The sequence below is a fragment of the Platalea leucorodia genome, assembly GCF_965183815.1.
Source record: "Platalea leucorodia genome assembly, chromosome: 2".
Taxonomy (NCBI): domain Eukaryota; kingdom Metazoa; phylum Chordata; class Aves; order Pelecaniformes; family Threskiornithidae; genus Platalea; species Platalea leucorodia.
The window spans coordinates 4246031-4261708 of NC_138824.1; the positions used below are offsets into that span (position 1 = coordinate 4246031).

A 15678-nucleotide genomic window follows, 5' to 3' on the forward strand; every position below is an offset into this window, starting at 1 on the left:
AGATACAGGCTGGGTCATCCATGTCTGGTTCTGGAGTGTCAAAGAACGGATGTGTGCTCAGCAGCTCTGGGACTAATGGAAGCACCAAAGTGGGATGCCTGCTTCCCAAGAACTTCAAGCATCTGAAAATACACAGATTGAAATATTTCTTAGTAAATATGTACATTTTAAAACACAACATTATAACTTCATGTTGCAGCGGCACTTTGAGGCGCCAGTCAGCATCAAAATCCTACTGTCCAAGTGTATGGGCAAACTCACAGCAACACGGTCTCTCCACGGCTGAGTATCTGCGTTAGTATTTGATAGAATCCAAGAAAACTGAGGGACAGCTTGAAAAAGCAAGCAGTAATAAAAACTGTTTATTTAAACTGTCCAAGAAATACTTAACAGCTGGAGCTATACAACCCAAGAAAAGCTTTCATACTAAACACTAACAAATGAGTGTATTTTTTTCTTCAGAAATGAAGGAGCGAAGAGGTAAAAACCCAACCAAATAAAAAAACCCCAAACTCCACCAAACTCCCAAAAGAATGTAAGAGCAGAAGACAAAGCAGACTAAAATAAGCGTTCCCAATAATACCCAAGAATTCCATCTCAAACCATGTGTGCTGGAGCATCACTTCCTTCGTTGCTTCCATTAAACAACCAAAAAAACCCCACACAAACGTTCATTATTTTTGCTCAGACAGAAAAAGTCCCTCCAACAGCACAATGCCACGCAGCCAATCCACTTGTCACAACTGATATAATCAAATGCTGGTAAATATTACTATTTAATGCAGTGTCGAGTAAGCACAAAACACACAGAAAAGATGAGATTTTAAACTGAAGGTTGAATTCACCTTTTCTGGGAATGCTTTGAGTACTTGTAATAGAGGGCTATTTCCAGGAGTGGTCGTCAGTTCTGGATTCCCAGTACAAGTATCGATGAGCACAAAGTTTCTACATCAGTCACGAATACGTACAATGCTTAGTACAGCCACTATTCCAAATATATACAGAATAACAGGACTGTATACCTACAATACCTGTTACCTCCTTAGCTAGCTCAATATTTGCTTAATGCCTCAATTACTAAAAAAACAGGAAAATAAGTAGACACACAAGGACACTGAACACACTCACTTCCATATGGATTCTCTGTCTGTGGGATACTTAGTCAGGTTTTTCAGCAGCTCCACCAGTGCAAGATGGATGCCTTCTTTAGTTGAGACATTGGTGCAACACAACAGTTCATGAAGCGCTTCCCGAATATCCCTTGAAGAATCCTAAAAAAAAAAAAAACAAAACCAAAAAACAACAACCCAGACCCCTTTGAGTGCCAAGAGGGATGTGCCTGCCGACACAGTTCCTGTTCCTTGGCTGAATTTGTACTAGAGGCATCTGAAAAAGGACAGGTTTCTAGTTATCATAGCTAAGCCCAGATGAAGTGACAGACCAGGCAACAGCTCCAGGGTCTCCTGCTGGTCTCGTCCACCCACGTGCTTCATTTACTGGAATGAATGGGAACTGCTTCACGGTTGATGTTCTCAAGCAGAGCAAAAAAAAAAAAAAAAATCACTCTTTGGTTTGGGTGATGTTGTACCCTTAGGCACAGGCAACAACAGAAAAGGAAAGCGCTGGGTAACTCAGCAAAACGATCACCAAAGATTGATAAAAGGCTTCTCCAAAGATGATAAAACATTCAACGGCTGACGCCCAATTCCAGAAGCCTTTAGCCCAGTCACCAGCCTCCAGGGGGTTTGCGTAAGCGTTGAAGACGTGTCAATGGCTGGACAGATTAGATTATCCTATATAGATGATCACTGTTAAAGGAACTTGACCTAACTATGGGTTTAGAGATGGACAATTAAAAAAAAAAAAAAAAAGTAAAACACACTTACAAATTCAGTCAGGAACTTTGTCATGATGATACGGGATCCCTAGTATACCACTTCTCAAGTCACATTGCACCCATTTTACTTTTTAGGCCAGGGTGATGTTGTAAAGAGGAGCTTATGCAATCTGAGCAGTATTTTTAGAAGTGCTGTGGCTGAACTCCAGCTTAATTAATTACATTCCTTCTGCCAAGAACCACCTTGCTGTTCCATATCAATTTATACTTCCTTGCTATCAGCACTTGTGTGGCACTGCTGGACAGAGTGTGAAAATTTGACAGGATACAAGAACTGGATGCGTTTCAATAGTGGATTTTTTTTTTTTTTCAAATTATAATTTGCTAAGTATCAACAGCTCATTCATCACTGTCTTACACAAAAGAAGAAAGAGCAGTCCTCTTGTAAAGGCTCTTAAAATGACGGCCAACACACACAAATGATCAAAGGAGAAAAGCACAGCAGGGCTGCTCAGCCGTTCCTTATTTTGGTGGTGGAAAGCAGGCTATGGCCAAAAAAGAAGACGTACTCTAAGGACTGGAATGAAATGACCATGGAGGTAAAATACTCCAGGTGAGCTGCACGGACCACTGGAAGGGCAGCACAGAGCAAGGCAGAAGACCATGAAGGGACAGAGAGGAGCACAACCCAACAGAAACTGAGATCAAGGACAACGGGGAAAGCAGAATCCAAAGCCTGGTCAGAAAAGCAAGGTAGAGTTACCCAGATAAAGTCAAAGTCATGGGGTGAAAACAGAAGTTACCTCATCCCCAACTGTTCCATATTTACACTCCCGGAACAAATTTAGGCACTAAAGTTAATGTTATTTTTCCAAATCCTTTATTTTGGTACTGGAAGATAGATTTTACAGAAAGCAAGCAAGCACCTTTCAGAACCAGACAAACCCATTAAAATGTGAATCAGACAAACCCATTGAAATGTGAATCATTCTCACACTTTAGCTATCCTAATATCTGACAATAATTATGATAATATAACCATAATTATCATATAGGATAAGTCAGCACAGAAACCTAAGACAGAACCCCAGTCTAACTAGGATGTTTTTATACCTTGACGCACAAGTCCCAAGCTTGAACAAACGTCAATCAACTACATAAAAATGTGAGGTGCCTAAAACTCATTGCTGCGTTTGCAAATCCAGATCATATTCCATAGCATTTGTCAGACCGATAAAATAGGTTGGTTAGTTTGCTTCTTCCTGGGGCACAATGGAAAGAAGCCACTGTTGCCCTGGGTCAAGCCAACAGCAGGTGAGAAGACAGGGGTAGCAGATTTGCAGCAGCGCCCGAGGCTGGGAGACTACCCAAAAGAAGCAGAAACTTGCCTACCGCATGCAGCAGAATCAAAAAAAAGAAAAGCCTCGGGGGCTACAGCTCAGCAAATAAATCACATTTGAGGGGAAGCAGTTTGGGACAGCACTATTCGTACAGGCCAAATCTCTTTCCCTTCCTGAATCAAAGCCATCAACAGGAACAGTAGCTGACTGATGCTGTCCCCTGGATCCTAGCTGAGCACTGACTGGTTGGGAAAGGCCAAATCTACACCGCAGAGCATGCTAACCAACCACCTGAACAGTCAGAAGAGAGGTCTCCGGCCCATGCCCTGTCTCTGCTTGGTGAGCAAAGGTGTAGCCAAAGCAGCTGAACAAAGGAAACAGAAAGAAAATGAAGTTGTATTCAACGTGAAGTGATGCAGAGTGCTGGACCGCAAAACAAGACAGAAGGAGACACACATGAAGCAACAGCACAGTGATCAAGGGAAGAGTTTTTATCTGAAATTCATCTATTTCAGAAGTATTCTGTTGTCCTGGAGATTACAAGCTACTAGACCTTAGGAGCCTTGGGGGTGCGTTCAAAGGAGAGGAAAAAAAAACAACAACGAAAAAGGTGGAGAGTTTCAGCTCAGAGGAAGCAGCTAATTAGCTTTATATAATCATAACACCTCAAAGGAAGCAGGAATGCCATTTTTTCCCTCCTCAGGAATTTCTTACCTCCAAGACGGCTAACACAGTATCCAGCTGGTCTTCCCGCAGCGTGATGTTGTTGGAAATTTTTCTCATTGTGTGTATTGACTGCAATCTCACCTCCTCAATTTCATCATTAAACATGTCAACCAAAAAATCCAGGCATTTCTCCGCAAAAGAAGGCGAGGACTGAGCCAACATACAGAGGGCTTCAACCGCAGCAATCCGAACCTCTATCAAAAGAGAGAGAGGGAATGAATTGTTAGCGCTGTTTAAAAGGATATATCACCCAGCAGCCAGGCCTCATATTATTCAGGGGCTGGGCTAAGGGCAGGAGATGCTAAGGAAACCCTGAGGATGACCGAGACTAAGCAAGAGCCCACGCTATTTTCACAGGCAAGTCTTCAAATCAAAAGCCTCACCTCTAACACAGCACGTGCTGCTGTCGTAAGCATCTGCAGAGGGACTCGCAGATGTGAAAAACAGGTTTCCTATCCAGCAATAAATATTACGTATCTCATAGCGCATTTTGCAAGTGTAGCTATAGCCCTGGTATCTTCAGTAAGCTAATTTAGATAATTAAACTCTGTTTGTTTTATTCTTCCTGACATTTTAATTGCTCAGAGCATTCACTGCATTTTTAACTTGCTATGTAGCACTTTATGAATTGCTGAAAAGCCCTAGAGTATCAGCATTTTGGCAGTAAACAGAATGAAATTCCTCTGCTTTGTGACTTTGGATTCATCAAAGGAAAGGAAAAAGGTGCCACCTCATTATTAAAAGTACTCAGAATTTAAGCAAAAAAGCATCAAAAGGCGTCCAGAGTGTATTCATGCTGTAAAACATAGCAGGAATTTGAAGAATATCCAAATATAACAAGCTTAAGTGGAGATGAGACTCTCTTCCCTGCAGCCATCCTCGCTAGCTTCCATAACATTTTTTATGATCCCGGCACATAAATAAGAATTGATCCGATGTCTTGCAAACATTATTGTTTTAAACATACTTTTATTTTTTCATTCAAATTAGCTCATCTTGAAAACATTTACTTAAACTCATGTGTAGCTGTTAGGCCTATTGTTCTTAAACAACATATTCGATTCCTGATGATTCTGATTAAGTAGAAAAATGCAAACACAGCAAGACCCCTGCTTATTCAGTAACAAAGCTTTTGTCACAACTACGAGTCTCCGCGGTCATTAAGACCAAGGTATTAGAGAAGCAAAACATGTTGCCAATATTGCTTTCATAAGCTGACAGACTAATTTAGATTTAAGTTACAACATGGAATTCAAGAAATGAAGCAGCGCTGTGAGTAAAGAAGAAGAGAGCTCAACAGTATTTAAAAATGCTGCAGTGGGAGGAGAGAGATCCACATTATTTAAAGATGTGTGTATATTCCACATCTGTCCATTTTATCGGCATTCCCCAATAGCACCATACAAGACCTACGGCACAAGATACTGGAGAATGTGTTTCACAGGTCAACGGACTGAGCCAGTGAAAAATTTTTTAGTGGTGGTCATAAAAAAAAAAAAAAACAAGTTGCATTTTCAAGCTTCGGGGAGAGTTCAGCTATTAGTAAAACATGCTTTTATTTGCAGGAGTCATGGAGCAATAAAGCAATTTTTATAACGCAATCTACAGCGATATTTTTGTTATGGTGTTTTTTTACTTTCTAATTTAGCCTCGTTCTTCCAGTAACATTAAAAGCAAATTCAGGAATAACATTCAAAGCTTGGCATTTTCATGGTTCTATGCAAATACCAGCCGTTCTCAATAGCCTTAAGAAATATAAATCTTCACTTTACCCATGGGAAAGTTGGGCTGGAAAGCGTAATACACAGGCTTTCCTGAGGTCGCCAGCATGGTCAATGCTACAGCCAAACTGAGGAACTCGGGAATGCCTGTGTTGCAGTTTGACACTCATAATTCATCCTGTTCAGAAGGAGAGATCAGATCTAACCTGCTGGAAAGAGACTATGGCCTCCAAATCCATCATAGGAAGACCTCAAGAGATCAAAACAATAGCACTGTGGAACAGGTAAATGTGATCTTAGAACATAGGCATTTCCATTAAAGAAATAGAATTATCAATAACATTGCTAGACATAAGAAAGACCTCACTTGAAATTTAAGTACCTGAAAACATACAGATCTAGTCCCCATTTTTCAAGAATAACGCATTCTAGCTGGCCAAGAGGAAAGCTTTTATAGCAGCAGAGACTAAAGGGAGCCCAGCCCGTTTAGCTCCTTGCAACACGAAAGCTGTCTATTAATTCATTAGGGAAGCGAGACCCCGAGAGAAGCAGCAACTATTTAACGTGAAACCTAGCACTGGCTAAGAACAAATGGGTATAAATTGGCCATGGAAAAAATGGGGTGGGAAATTAAAAGAAAAATCCTGTTTGTTGGAGCTGGTGGATTCTGAAATATTTCAAAAAATACGTGGGTTTGTCTCCACGAGTCCTAACCCTTATTAGGATGGAAGCTGCTACGTTCACAAAATAAATGATTACTGGGCTCCATGGACACAGGTTCCTTGTAGTGCCATGTTTTAAACAACCAGTTCTATAAAATTTGATTTTCCATCCTGCAGCGAAAACACCAATTTCAAATAGCAGCAGCTAATGTTGCCAATTTAGAGCCACATGCAACTGTTAAATTTAAGTTAATAATAAAAAAAAAAATTAATAGTCCTAGTGGGTTTCTGAATAACGTAAGCAACCACTTCTTACCAGATAGTTTACTAAAATTTTACCGTTTATAGGAAGCTATTTGGTTTTTGGTTACTCAATGGAACACTTCTAACCAAAATTCTGTGCAACACTGTAGCATCTTTGAAACAAATGCCATATCAGAGATCACAATGGAATAAAACCCCACCACCCTGAAGTCCATGATTCATTAAAAAAAACCCAAACACAACAGCCAAGTGATCTATTTTGACCAAAAAAACCCAAAAAGAACCAAACAAAAAAAAACCCCAAAGCTTATTAGCCAGCACACATCTCCTCCTTTAGCCATTCCATAAGAAACTAACACTTACCATACATCTCGTCTTCCAGGCCATGAACAAAAGCCCCACAAGCTCCCGATTCAATCAAGTTTACAGCACCTGTATCAATTTCTTCTTTGGGAGCATCATCTCCCCACTTTCTGCCACTTGAAAACTCCCCAGAGCTGTAGAGTTCTTTGGCTCGTTCATGTGCAGTGCGCTTCCTCTGTCCAAACAAATTTTTTCAGTTACAACCATGGTAAACTTTAAAGACGACCGAACAAAATATTAAATGGCTTTATTGGATTTGAAAATAAATGTAGCTAGAGGCTTAGACGTTGACAGAGACAGGAAAATGCTAAGAAAAGCAAATAATACCTTCTCTTCTATGAATATCTCTAATTGCCAGTAACTTTTTGTACTTTTGATGTTGGGACAGGATAATAACTAATACGTTTTAATTAACATATTCTTAGACATCCATTAGAAGAACAGCCAAACCGGGTCAGAGCAAAGGCCCATCTAGTTAAAGTATCCAATAACTGATCTGCAAAACAGATGCCATCACTTTGCAGTTCAATTTGTTAAACTGCAATTAAATACTTTAATGACTATCGATACTACAAGTGTTCAGCAATGTGTAAAATACGATATTCATTTGACGTGCTCACTAGTCCATCTCCTTTCCCCCCCACACTGTAAAAGCAAGCTGTGCAGCACTTTCTTTAATGGACTTTACAAAGCAGCCCACAAAAACTAGCAGCTCTAGCTTCACCATTCTTTTGTAGACAGAAAAACTGAACATAACACCTCAAGCGAGTTGCTTAAGGAAGGAATTTTACTGAAAAGTTTTGCTCACAGGGCTCAGGGGTCCCAGCCTCTAGCTACTCATGTCTCGAAGTGTCTAGGTCTACTGGTTGGATCTTGCAGGAATTTTCCATAAGCTTGCTCCTAAAACCAGGATGCAATCTTTCCGTACACGATAAATAAAGCTTTTAGCCAAAAGGCTGTCAGAACACCACAAACGTTTTCCTCTCGTCTGCGAAATCTGAATAGCCTAGAGCTGTTTATTACATGCTTGGCTAATGAAATCTAAAACTAACAATTGCTTCATTGACTTTAATCTAAAAGAAAACCTGTCATCATCAATTAACTCTCAGCAGCCCTGAGGCAAGGACATGGTAAACAAACACACTCAACATTAACACAGCCCTTGTGTGATGTTAATGCACTACACACCTTAAAAACAAACCCAAACATTTACATACCCTCAGATCTGACATGAGCTTCTTGTCAAGGGTCTGCTCTAAGAAATGGGAGCTAACCTGTTGCATAGAACCCTAAAGAACGGGGCGGGGGGAAACAAAGAAAAATCAAAAGGAAGAAACATGATTATTTTAAATTACACCATATAATTTCCTGATTTATCCTAACACAGTGTCCAATCTTATCCACTCATTCTAATAGCTTTATACAATGCTTGACACTACCGTATGTCAGAGTCTAAAGAAGTTTACTTAACACGGTCAGAACATCTTATTTTCCCGGAGGTTAATACAGTCTTTCGTGAGTTCAGTTGCTTTACATGTTCTGTGCTGGAGAAGTAGGGCGAGGGAATTATGCAAAATACTTGTTTTTTTCTTGGATACCCCACCCTCTACTCTCACGGAAAGAATCACTGCAGAGTTCAGCTGAGAAACCTTTGGGTTTCCTCAACCTCTCTCATTTCTTTCTTCTCAGAATTTTGGTAGAAATTTACCTATCAGTTTTTAAACATCCTCCCACTTATTTTCAAATATATGTGAAAAGTAAAGTTAACGTCAGATGAACTATTTTCAGATAGAAAAGAAAAGAATGCAACTTACCAATAACTTAGCAGCTTGTACTCTAACAACCCAGGAACCGTCGCTAACCATATGACAAATTTTTCCAAATGCATCATCAACCAAGCGAATTTCTTCATTAGAAGAAGGAATCGGGACGATGCTAACAGAGAGAAACGTAAGTCAGCGTGCTGATCTTTCGCCATGCCGGATGGCATCAAGCAAGAAACAACTATGCTGAATTCCTATGGATGTGCAACAAATACCAAGAACCAAAACTTCACCCGGATCAGCCCATTCTTATCAGGTATCAGCAATTTGTACACATCTGATTTCTAACAGCTACTCCTGAGACTTACTGGCACAAAACTCTTGGGATTAGGATGATTACTATGCCAATACTTTGAGTCACTTTGCATACGGCACATACCTTTCAGGGTAGAGTTGACTGAGGACCCAAATTAGCTGAACCGCAGCACTGCGCACTTGCTCATAATCATCTGCCAACAGCTTGCAGGCCTGAAAGAAGATTCACAGTCCAATATACCTGAAATATCTCCACCTGAGCTGTCATTCACTGCCCACAGTGCAATTAGTATCCTCACCGTGAATCAGTTAGGACAGATTATAAAATTCAGCCTTCCCTCCTACTCCCTAGGATTTCCAAGTTTCATTAGGTAGACTAGTCCTAATAAAGTCAATCAGGAACATGCTGTAAAACTCCAGAATTGCCTGTACCACGCAGGAAGCACAAAATGTGAATCTGTAGTACAACTAATTTGATACAGGCTTCAGCTGCACAACCTTACTGACATAACAAACATAGGCTTAATGTGTACTCTCCAATGAACAAGGGTTTCAGACTTCGAGATTGCCAGATGACAGTAACAATTACATAAAGCCTCGTCCTTCCCATGATTATCTCCCCCAATAAACAATATATTCCAATCAAAGCATGTGCTTTACTGCATTTAAGCACAACAAGATGCAAAACAGATTTTTATTTCCACTGCCATATGGCAATAAGGAATATAGGCCACTCAAGTGCTCCACCCGTTCAATGCCCTCCTCCTCTCAAAGCACATTGTCACAGAATCTAAAAAGCAAGATATGCAAACAAGTACAAAATAAATACAAATTAATATAAGGTTTTACCTGACTGTAAATAGCCTGCTGTAATTTTAATCCCCTTTCATGAAGCTGCAGCTACAGAAAAAAAAAAAAAACACACAAGAAAGTGTAACTATAGGTTTAAGTGACACAGACTAAGTTTTCACCACTGTTTTTTCTGCTTTGAGTAAACTTAGTTGCTTGCATTTCTTGATTGCTGCTATAATTAAAATAATTCATTATCTTGGCTGTAAGTATTTTAAGTAATAATCTTGACTTCAGTATAATTTCTTTAAACTCCACAGCCATTCATACTTTGATTGATTAGGAAAACACAATTTATATAAATACAGTGTTTGTCCATTCTCCCAACTTTCAAACAATTGTTTAGTGTTAGCCATATTCAACCACAGTTACAATAGACATAGGTATCTTCAAAATAATTAGGTTACTCCCACTCCTGAAACACGGACCCAAAACTAGCACTGTCAGTGACTTTTCATGCCCTGTAAACCTTTTCCATTACCAAACCAGAGGAACAGCAAAAACTGTCCTACTAAACACCGTTTCTATCTGGAATAAAGTAGTATCATGAATCTGACTTATAACCAAAGGGATAATATCTGGTTGAACATTGTCAACAAGAAAGCAAACAGTTGCTTTTCTACATCCACTTCTTCAAAGTAAAGCACGCCAGTGACAAAATTCAAGGAAGAAAAAGAAAAAAAACCAACATAACAAAAAAACCAAAGACCCACACACATCAAAAACCATGATCAAGAACCCTAGAAGTGGTTAGCGACCCTGAATTCATTCAGGATGCTTCCGTGCTTCAAACAACAGAAGGACAGTTGACTTTGTGCTGTAATTATAAATTCGAGGTCATAGACCTTGCTATGGATTTGGTTGAATGCCACTGTAAAAGACACTCAAATGACTTTAAAAAAAAAAAATTGTCCCAAAAACCCCAGATTGAAACAAGAAAAGAAGGATGAGTGCAACCTCCAGCAGAGGGAGATCCCAGACAGATTCAACTGCAATCTGATCTCCTCAAACGCATCCTGCTTCTTTCTTTCGAGTTTAGTATCATTAATTCAAATACCCTTGTTCACCATCAGGTTAGATGGGGTATTGTTATAAACTTTAAGGGTAATAGAGGAGCTTCTACATACTCACAAGCAAAATTCTCAAGCGCACGGTCTTTGCCTGCATTTCTGCAAAGCTAAAAACTTCTGAAGGGTCCCCACGCTCCAGCCTGCGTGAAAACCAGTTAACCTCATAACCAGTTAACATCATAACCAGTTAGAGAATGCTAATGAAGGTGACCATGGGGCAAAACGTAAATGTTGTTTAAAAACAAACAAACAAAATTCTTTCTGGACTTATCACACAGGTTTCCTGTCATAAGCAGCTTTCTATTGTGTGTTGGAGTACTAGTGGCTTATTGACACTGTGGTAACCAATGCTAAATCAAGAAATACAGATTTCTCAGTAAAAGAAAGAATCTACATACGCTCAAAAAAGTCAACAAATTGAAAAGCTCCTTCAGCTATTGCTGAAACAAAAATTTTTATGAGTCACTAAAATGCCCTTTGAGATCTCACATTACTCTCATATTTCACAACCTAGCTTATTTTTTCCTGGTAATTGATACGCTAAATGGACTTTTACTGAGTTAATTAAACAATCTCTAATCCAAATCTCTTTGGATTAGTTTGCAACCCCTTGCCAGCTTCCTTATATAATCCCAAACAATTTATTCCACTGTACCAGCAATCCTTACCATGGCTTTTATAGCTGCTGTCCTGACACGAGGGTCCTGGTCATTAAAATGATCTCCTATTATCTTCTGGACATCTTTGGCAGCCTGGCTTTCAGCTTCTTTTGCAGCACCTTTTTCCACTGGTCCAAGACACCCAATTAACTGAAGACACTTATTTCTTACACCATGGGAAGAATCTGTCAGATGCTGCGGAAAGGAAGAGAATAATAGATGTAACTGGATTCTTATTGCTCTTTCACCTCTTCGAAACAACTAAACATACCAAGATTCCTAGCAGTTAAAATGTCAGTACTGTAACAGTTTGTTGAGAAAAATTAAAATAATTTAAACCCTGATTACATATTTTTTTTCCTGTGGCAGTGATAAAAGTTTCCCGCCCCAGGGAGGCCGCCTTACCTTGCAGGCTACCTCTACCAGCCTCATCCTGACAGACGGATTCTCTGTGAGTTTTGTGCCGATCACCAACAGGGTGTCCAGCAGCTGAGCAAGGACTTGGTGAGACTCTGCAAAACAAAACGGTGAAAGGCTGCGTACCTCTTTACCGAGTTCCTCACCAGCTACAGAATCACAGAATCATTTCGGTTGGAAGGTCCTCCTGAAGCCTTCTCCTTTCAAAGGCCAGAACAAGCCCAGCTCCCTCAGCTTCTCCTTGCATATCCCATACTCCTGCCCCCAACCACCTCGGTGGCCATCTGCAGAACTCACTTAACCTTACCAGCACTTATCTGGCACTAGGGAGGCCAAAACTGGATGCAGTATTCCAGATGTGGTCTAACCAGTGCTGAGTAAAAGGGAATAATCCCCTCCCTTGATCTGCTGGCTACGCTCCTGTTGACAGAGCCTTCGCTGCTCACTCACATTTAGCCTACTGTCCACCTGGACCACCACAACATTCTTACCTCCAAATTGGAGAGGTATGGGTTTGATGGATGGACCGTTCAATGGATAAGGAATTGGCCAGATATCCGTGTCGAAAGAGTTACAGTCAACGGCTCAGTGTTCAAGTGGAAACCAGTAGCAAGGGGTGTCCCTTAAGCATCTGTACTGGGACCAGTACTGTTCAATGTCTTCATCAATGACACAGACAGCAGGACTGAGTGCACCCTCAGCAAGTTTGCGGATGACACCAAGCTGTGTGGTGTGGTTGACATGCTGGAGGGCAGGGATGCCATCCAGAGGGACCTGGACAAGCTTGAGGCGTGGGGCCAGGTGAACCTCATAAAGTTCAGCAAGGCCAAGTGCAAGGTCCTGCACCTGGGTCAGGGCAATCCCCAGTATCAATACAGACCGGGGATGTCTGGATTGAGAGTAGCCCTGAGGAGGACTTTGGGGTACTGGTGGATGAATAGTTGGACATGAGCCAGCAATGTGCTCTCGCAGCCCAGAAAGCCAAGCGTCTCCTGGGCTCTATCAAAAGCAGCATGGCCAGCAGGGCGAGGGAGGGGATTGTGCCCCCCTGCTCCGCTCTGGGGAGACCCCCCTGGAGCCCCGCGTCCAGCTCGGGGGTCCTCAGCACGGGAAGGACATGGAGCCGTTGGAGTGGGGCCAGGGGAGGCCACAGCGATGGTCCGAGGGTGGCCCAGCTCTGCTGTGAGGACAGGCTGAGAGCTGGGGGGGTTCAGCCTGGGGAGGAGGAGGCTGCGGGGAGACCTGATTGCGGCCTTGCAGTACAAGAACGGCAGAGAGGGACTTTTTACCAAAGCCTGTAGGGACAGGACAAGGGGCAACAGTTTTAAACTGAAACAGGGTAGGTTTAGATAAGGAAGAAATTCTTTATGATGAGGGTGGTGAGGCACTGGCCCAGGTTGCCCAGAGAAGCTGTGGATGCCCCATCCCTGGAAACATTCAAGGCCAGGCTGGGTGGGGCTCTGAGCAACCTGGTCTAGTGGAAGGTGTCCCTGCCCATGGCAGTGGGGGTGGACTAGATGAGCTTTAAAGGTCCCTCCCAACCCAAACCATTATTTGATTCTATAAATGACATTAAAATAAAATTAAACTGCACCAAGTAAAGCACATACAAACCGTGAATATAACAAAGAACTATAAACAGACTTGAATGAAGCCACAGACCGGACAACCTGTATTTTACAAATCCAATGCTAACACACTACTGCCTTCTTGCATTAGCTCCGATAAGCTAGCCTGTAGCATGGTAAGAAAAAAAGCTCCTCTTCAAACAAGATTCCACTTTAACCAAGACTGTTCTCTAGAACAGAGCACTTCAGAAGCACCGGCTCTCACACAGAGATGCAAAAGCAAACTTTGCACTCCCTTAAAACAAAGGTATACAGCAGGCAGGTCTGAGGAACATTCTTCTCCTCCTCAGACCACGGCATTGTCTGTCATCATTCACAAAAGCAGAAAATAAATACTCTGAGCAACAATTCCCAATTATACACTTCAGATGTAAGGGCCTTGCCGCTGTCCTAAATGCTTAAAGACTACGTGATTCTGCCTTGATCTCAAGCACCACCCGAAAAGCGAGACTTACTCTCATTTTGAAGCGTGTTAATGGCATCGTCCATAATGCAATCTGGGGAAAATCCTGCAGTCTTCGATAACAAGCCCAGCAAGGAAGCAATCTTCAATCTTACAGAGGCATCATTCTCCTGGAAGGGAACAGCAGACACCCTCATTCATTTTCGAGTTTGAAGAGCATAAAACACTACGTACAGGCAGGACCAACACACGATGCAGCACAAGGGTCTGAACTTTACTGTTGGGCTACCTCCTCCTCCGTACATCCACAGCACGCCCCACAGAAAATTAACCATACCAGAATGTTTATGTGGCAGCTTCCAGTTCACTTCAAAATGATTCTTTTACTCATAGTTCCTCAAAATTACCTTCATACTGTTTGCAAATTTAAAGTTTAAATAAATCAGGTTTTCAAGATGCTGGAAAATTCGGTATTGATAATGTTAATGTCTTTGCAAGTTTTTAATGAACAAATGGGAAGATTTTAGAAGATGAACTGCGACTGATGGTCTCTTGACCTCTGCTAAGCAGCAAGGTACGTGGGCCACAGAAAACAACTTTCTCTTAACAGTGGGGTGGAATCCTGCCAATCTTTTTCAAAAGAAAGAAACCAAACACAGCAAGGTAAAAAAAAAAAAAAAAAGTAATAGAAGCATGTGTTAGCTGCATACATCTGCTCATTTAAGCAACAGCAAAAGCTGTCACAGGTGAGAATTACAGAAATAAGCTTCACAAGTTAGTATTCATTTCAAATTCATTCTAAAAGTTCATGCATTTCAAAGTTATTATTTTGAGTCTTCTACAGACTTGTGCACACAAGAATTCTGGTCATAAGTGGAAGCTCTCTTGCATCGTATTGCCAGGGATATCCAATACAAGGTAGAAAGACAAAAAGAAGTCTGGATTTCATACTTAGATCTTACCAAGCAATGGTGCAACGCAGAGGTGAAGAAATATTACAGTTACAAATATTACACCTTTCAACAGGTGCAGAAATATTACAGTTACAAGTTTTATGTCTTTCAACAGTGTACAGGAGAGACTTCAATGGCGCAACACCCCCCCAAGGGACAAATGTGATACCTGTACGTGTAACCTCTTTCTCAACTGAGCTGAGAAGCATTTTCTTTCTCAGGGCCAAAATTATGTGCTTGAACAAGTTACTGTCATTGGACTACTCACATCAGTGGTAGGATGCACGGATTTCCACAGTGTAATACATTTGACGTTTACTCACCATTACTCACGTCCTTTTAACAAAAGGACTACTCTCTCCACGAATAGTGATAAAAATCAATGATTTTAAAAAGGACACCTATAACAGCACTTTTTAAAGCCTTATGAATAATGCCTGCAATGTTTTCGTTACCGAGTTACGAGCAGCCTCCCACTCCAGAGGGCATTTCTTCCCTCCTTCTAATGGTTCACGAGCAGGAAATTAGAGAAATTTATCTTTTTAGTTTACAGGTCTGATTGCCATCTTCAGGAGCAAAACACCACTAAGCACAGGTGCCTCTAACCCCTCGTCCCGACCACCCTCGGCAGTCAGGAAGGGACTTTAGAATCACCTCAGGCCACTGTTTGAGGACACGCCATTGCTGAGAGCAACACCAGCTTACAGT

General features: G+C 41.3%; 1 protein-coding gene across 2 annotated transcripts in view; it reads right to left on the reverse strand.

Moving 5' to 3' along the window:
• The window catches only part of INTS4 (integrator complex subunit 4), a 36058-nt gene that overhangs the window by 18202 nt on the left and 2178 nt on the right, over positions 1-15678 (reverse strand). For both annotated transcript variants that reach the window (XM_082304391.1, XM_082304390.1), the window contains exons 3-13: positions 14070-14187; positions 11975-12081; positions 11579-11764; positions 9841-9891; positions 9116-9204; positions 8728-8848; positions 8131-8202; positions 6914-7088; positions 3892-4097; positions 1129-1271; positions 7-122 (exon numbers count right to left, since the gene is read on the reverse strand). In XM_082304391.1, coding sequence (XP_082160517.1) covers positions 7-122; positions 1129-1271; positions 3892-4097; positions 6914-7088; positions 8131-8202; positions 8728-8848; positions 9116-9204; positions 9841-9891; positions 11579-11764; positions 11975-12081; positions 14070-14187 — 1384 coding nt within the window. The remainder of the gene's footprint in view (positions 1-6; positions 123-1128; positions 1272-3891; positions 4098-6913; positions 7089-8130; positions 8203-8727; positions 8849-9115; positions 9205-9840; positions 9892-11578; positions 11765-11974; positions 12082-14069; positions 14188-15678) is intronic.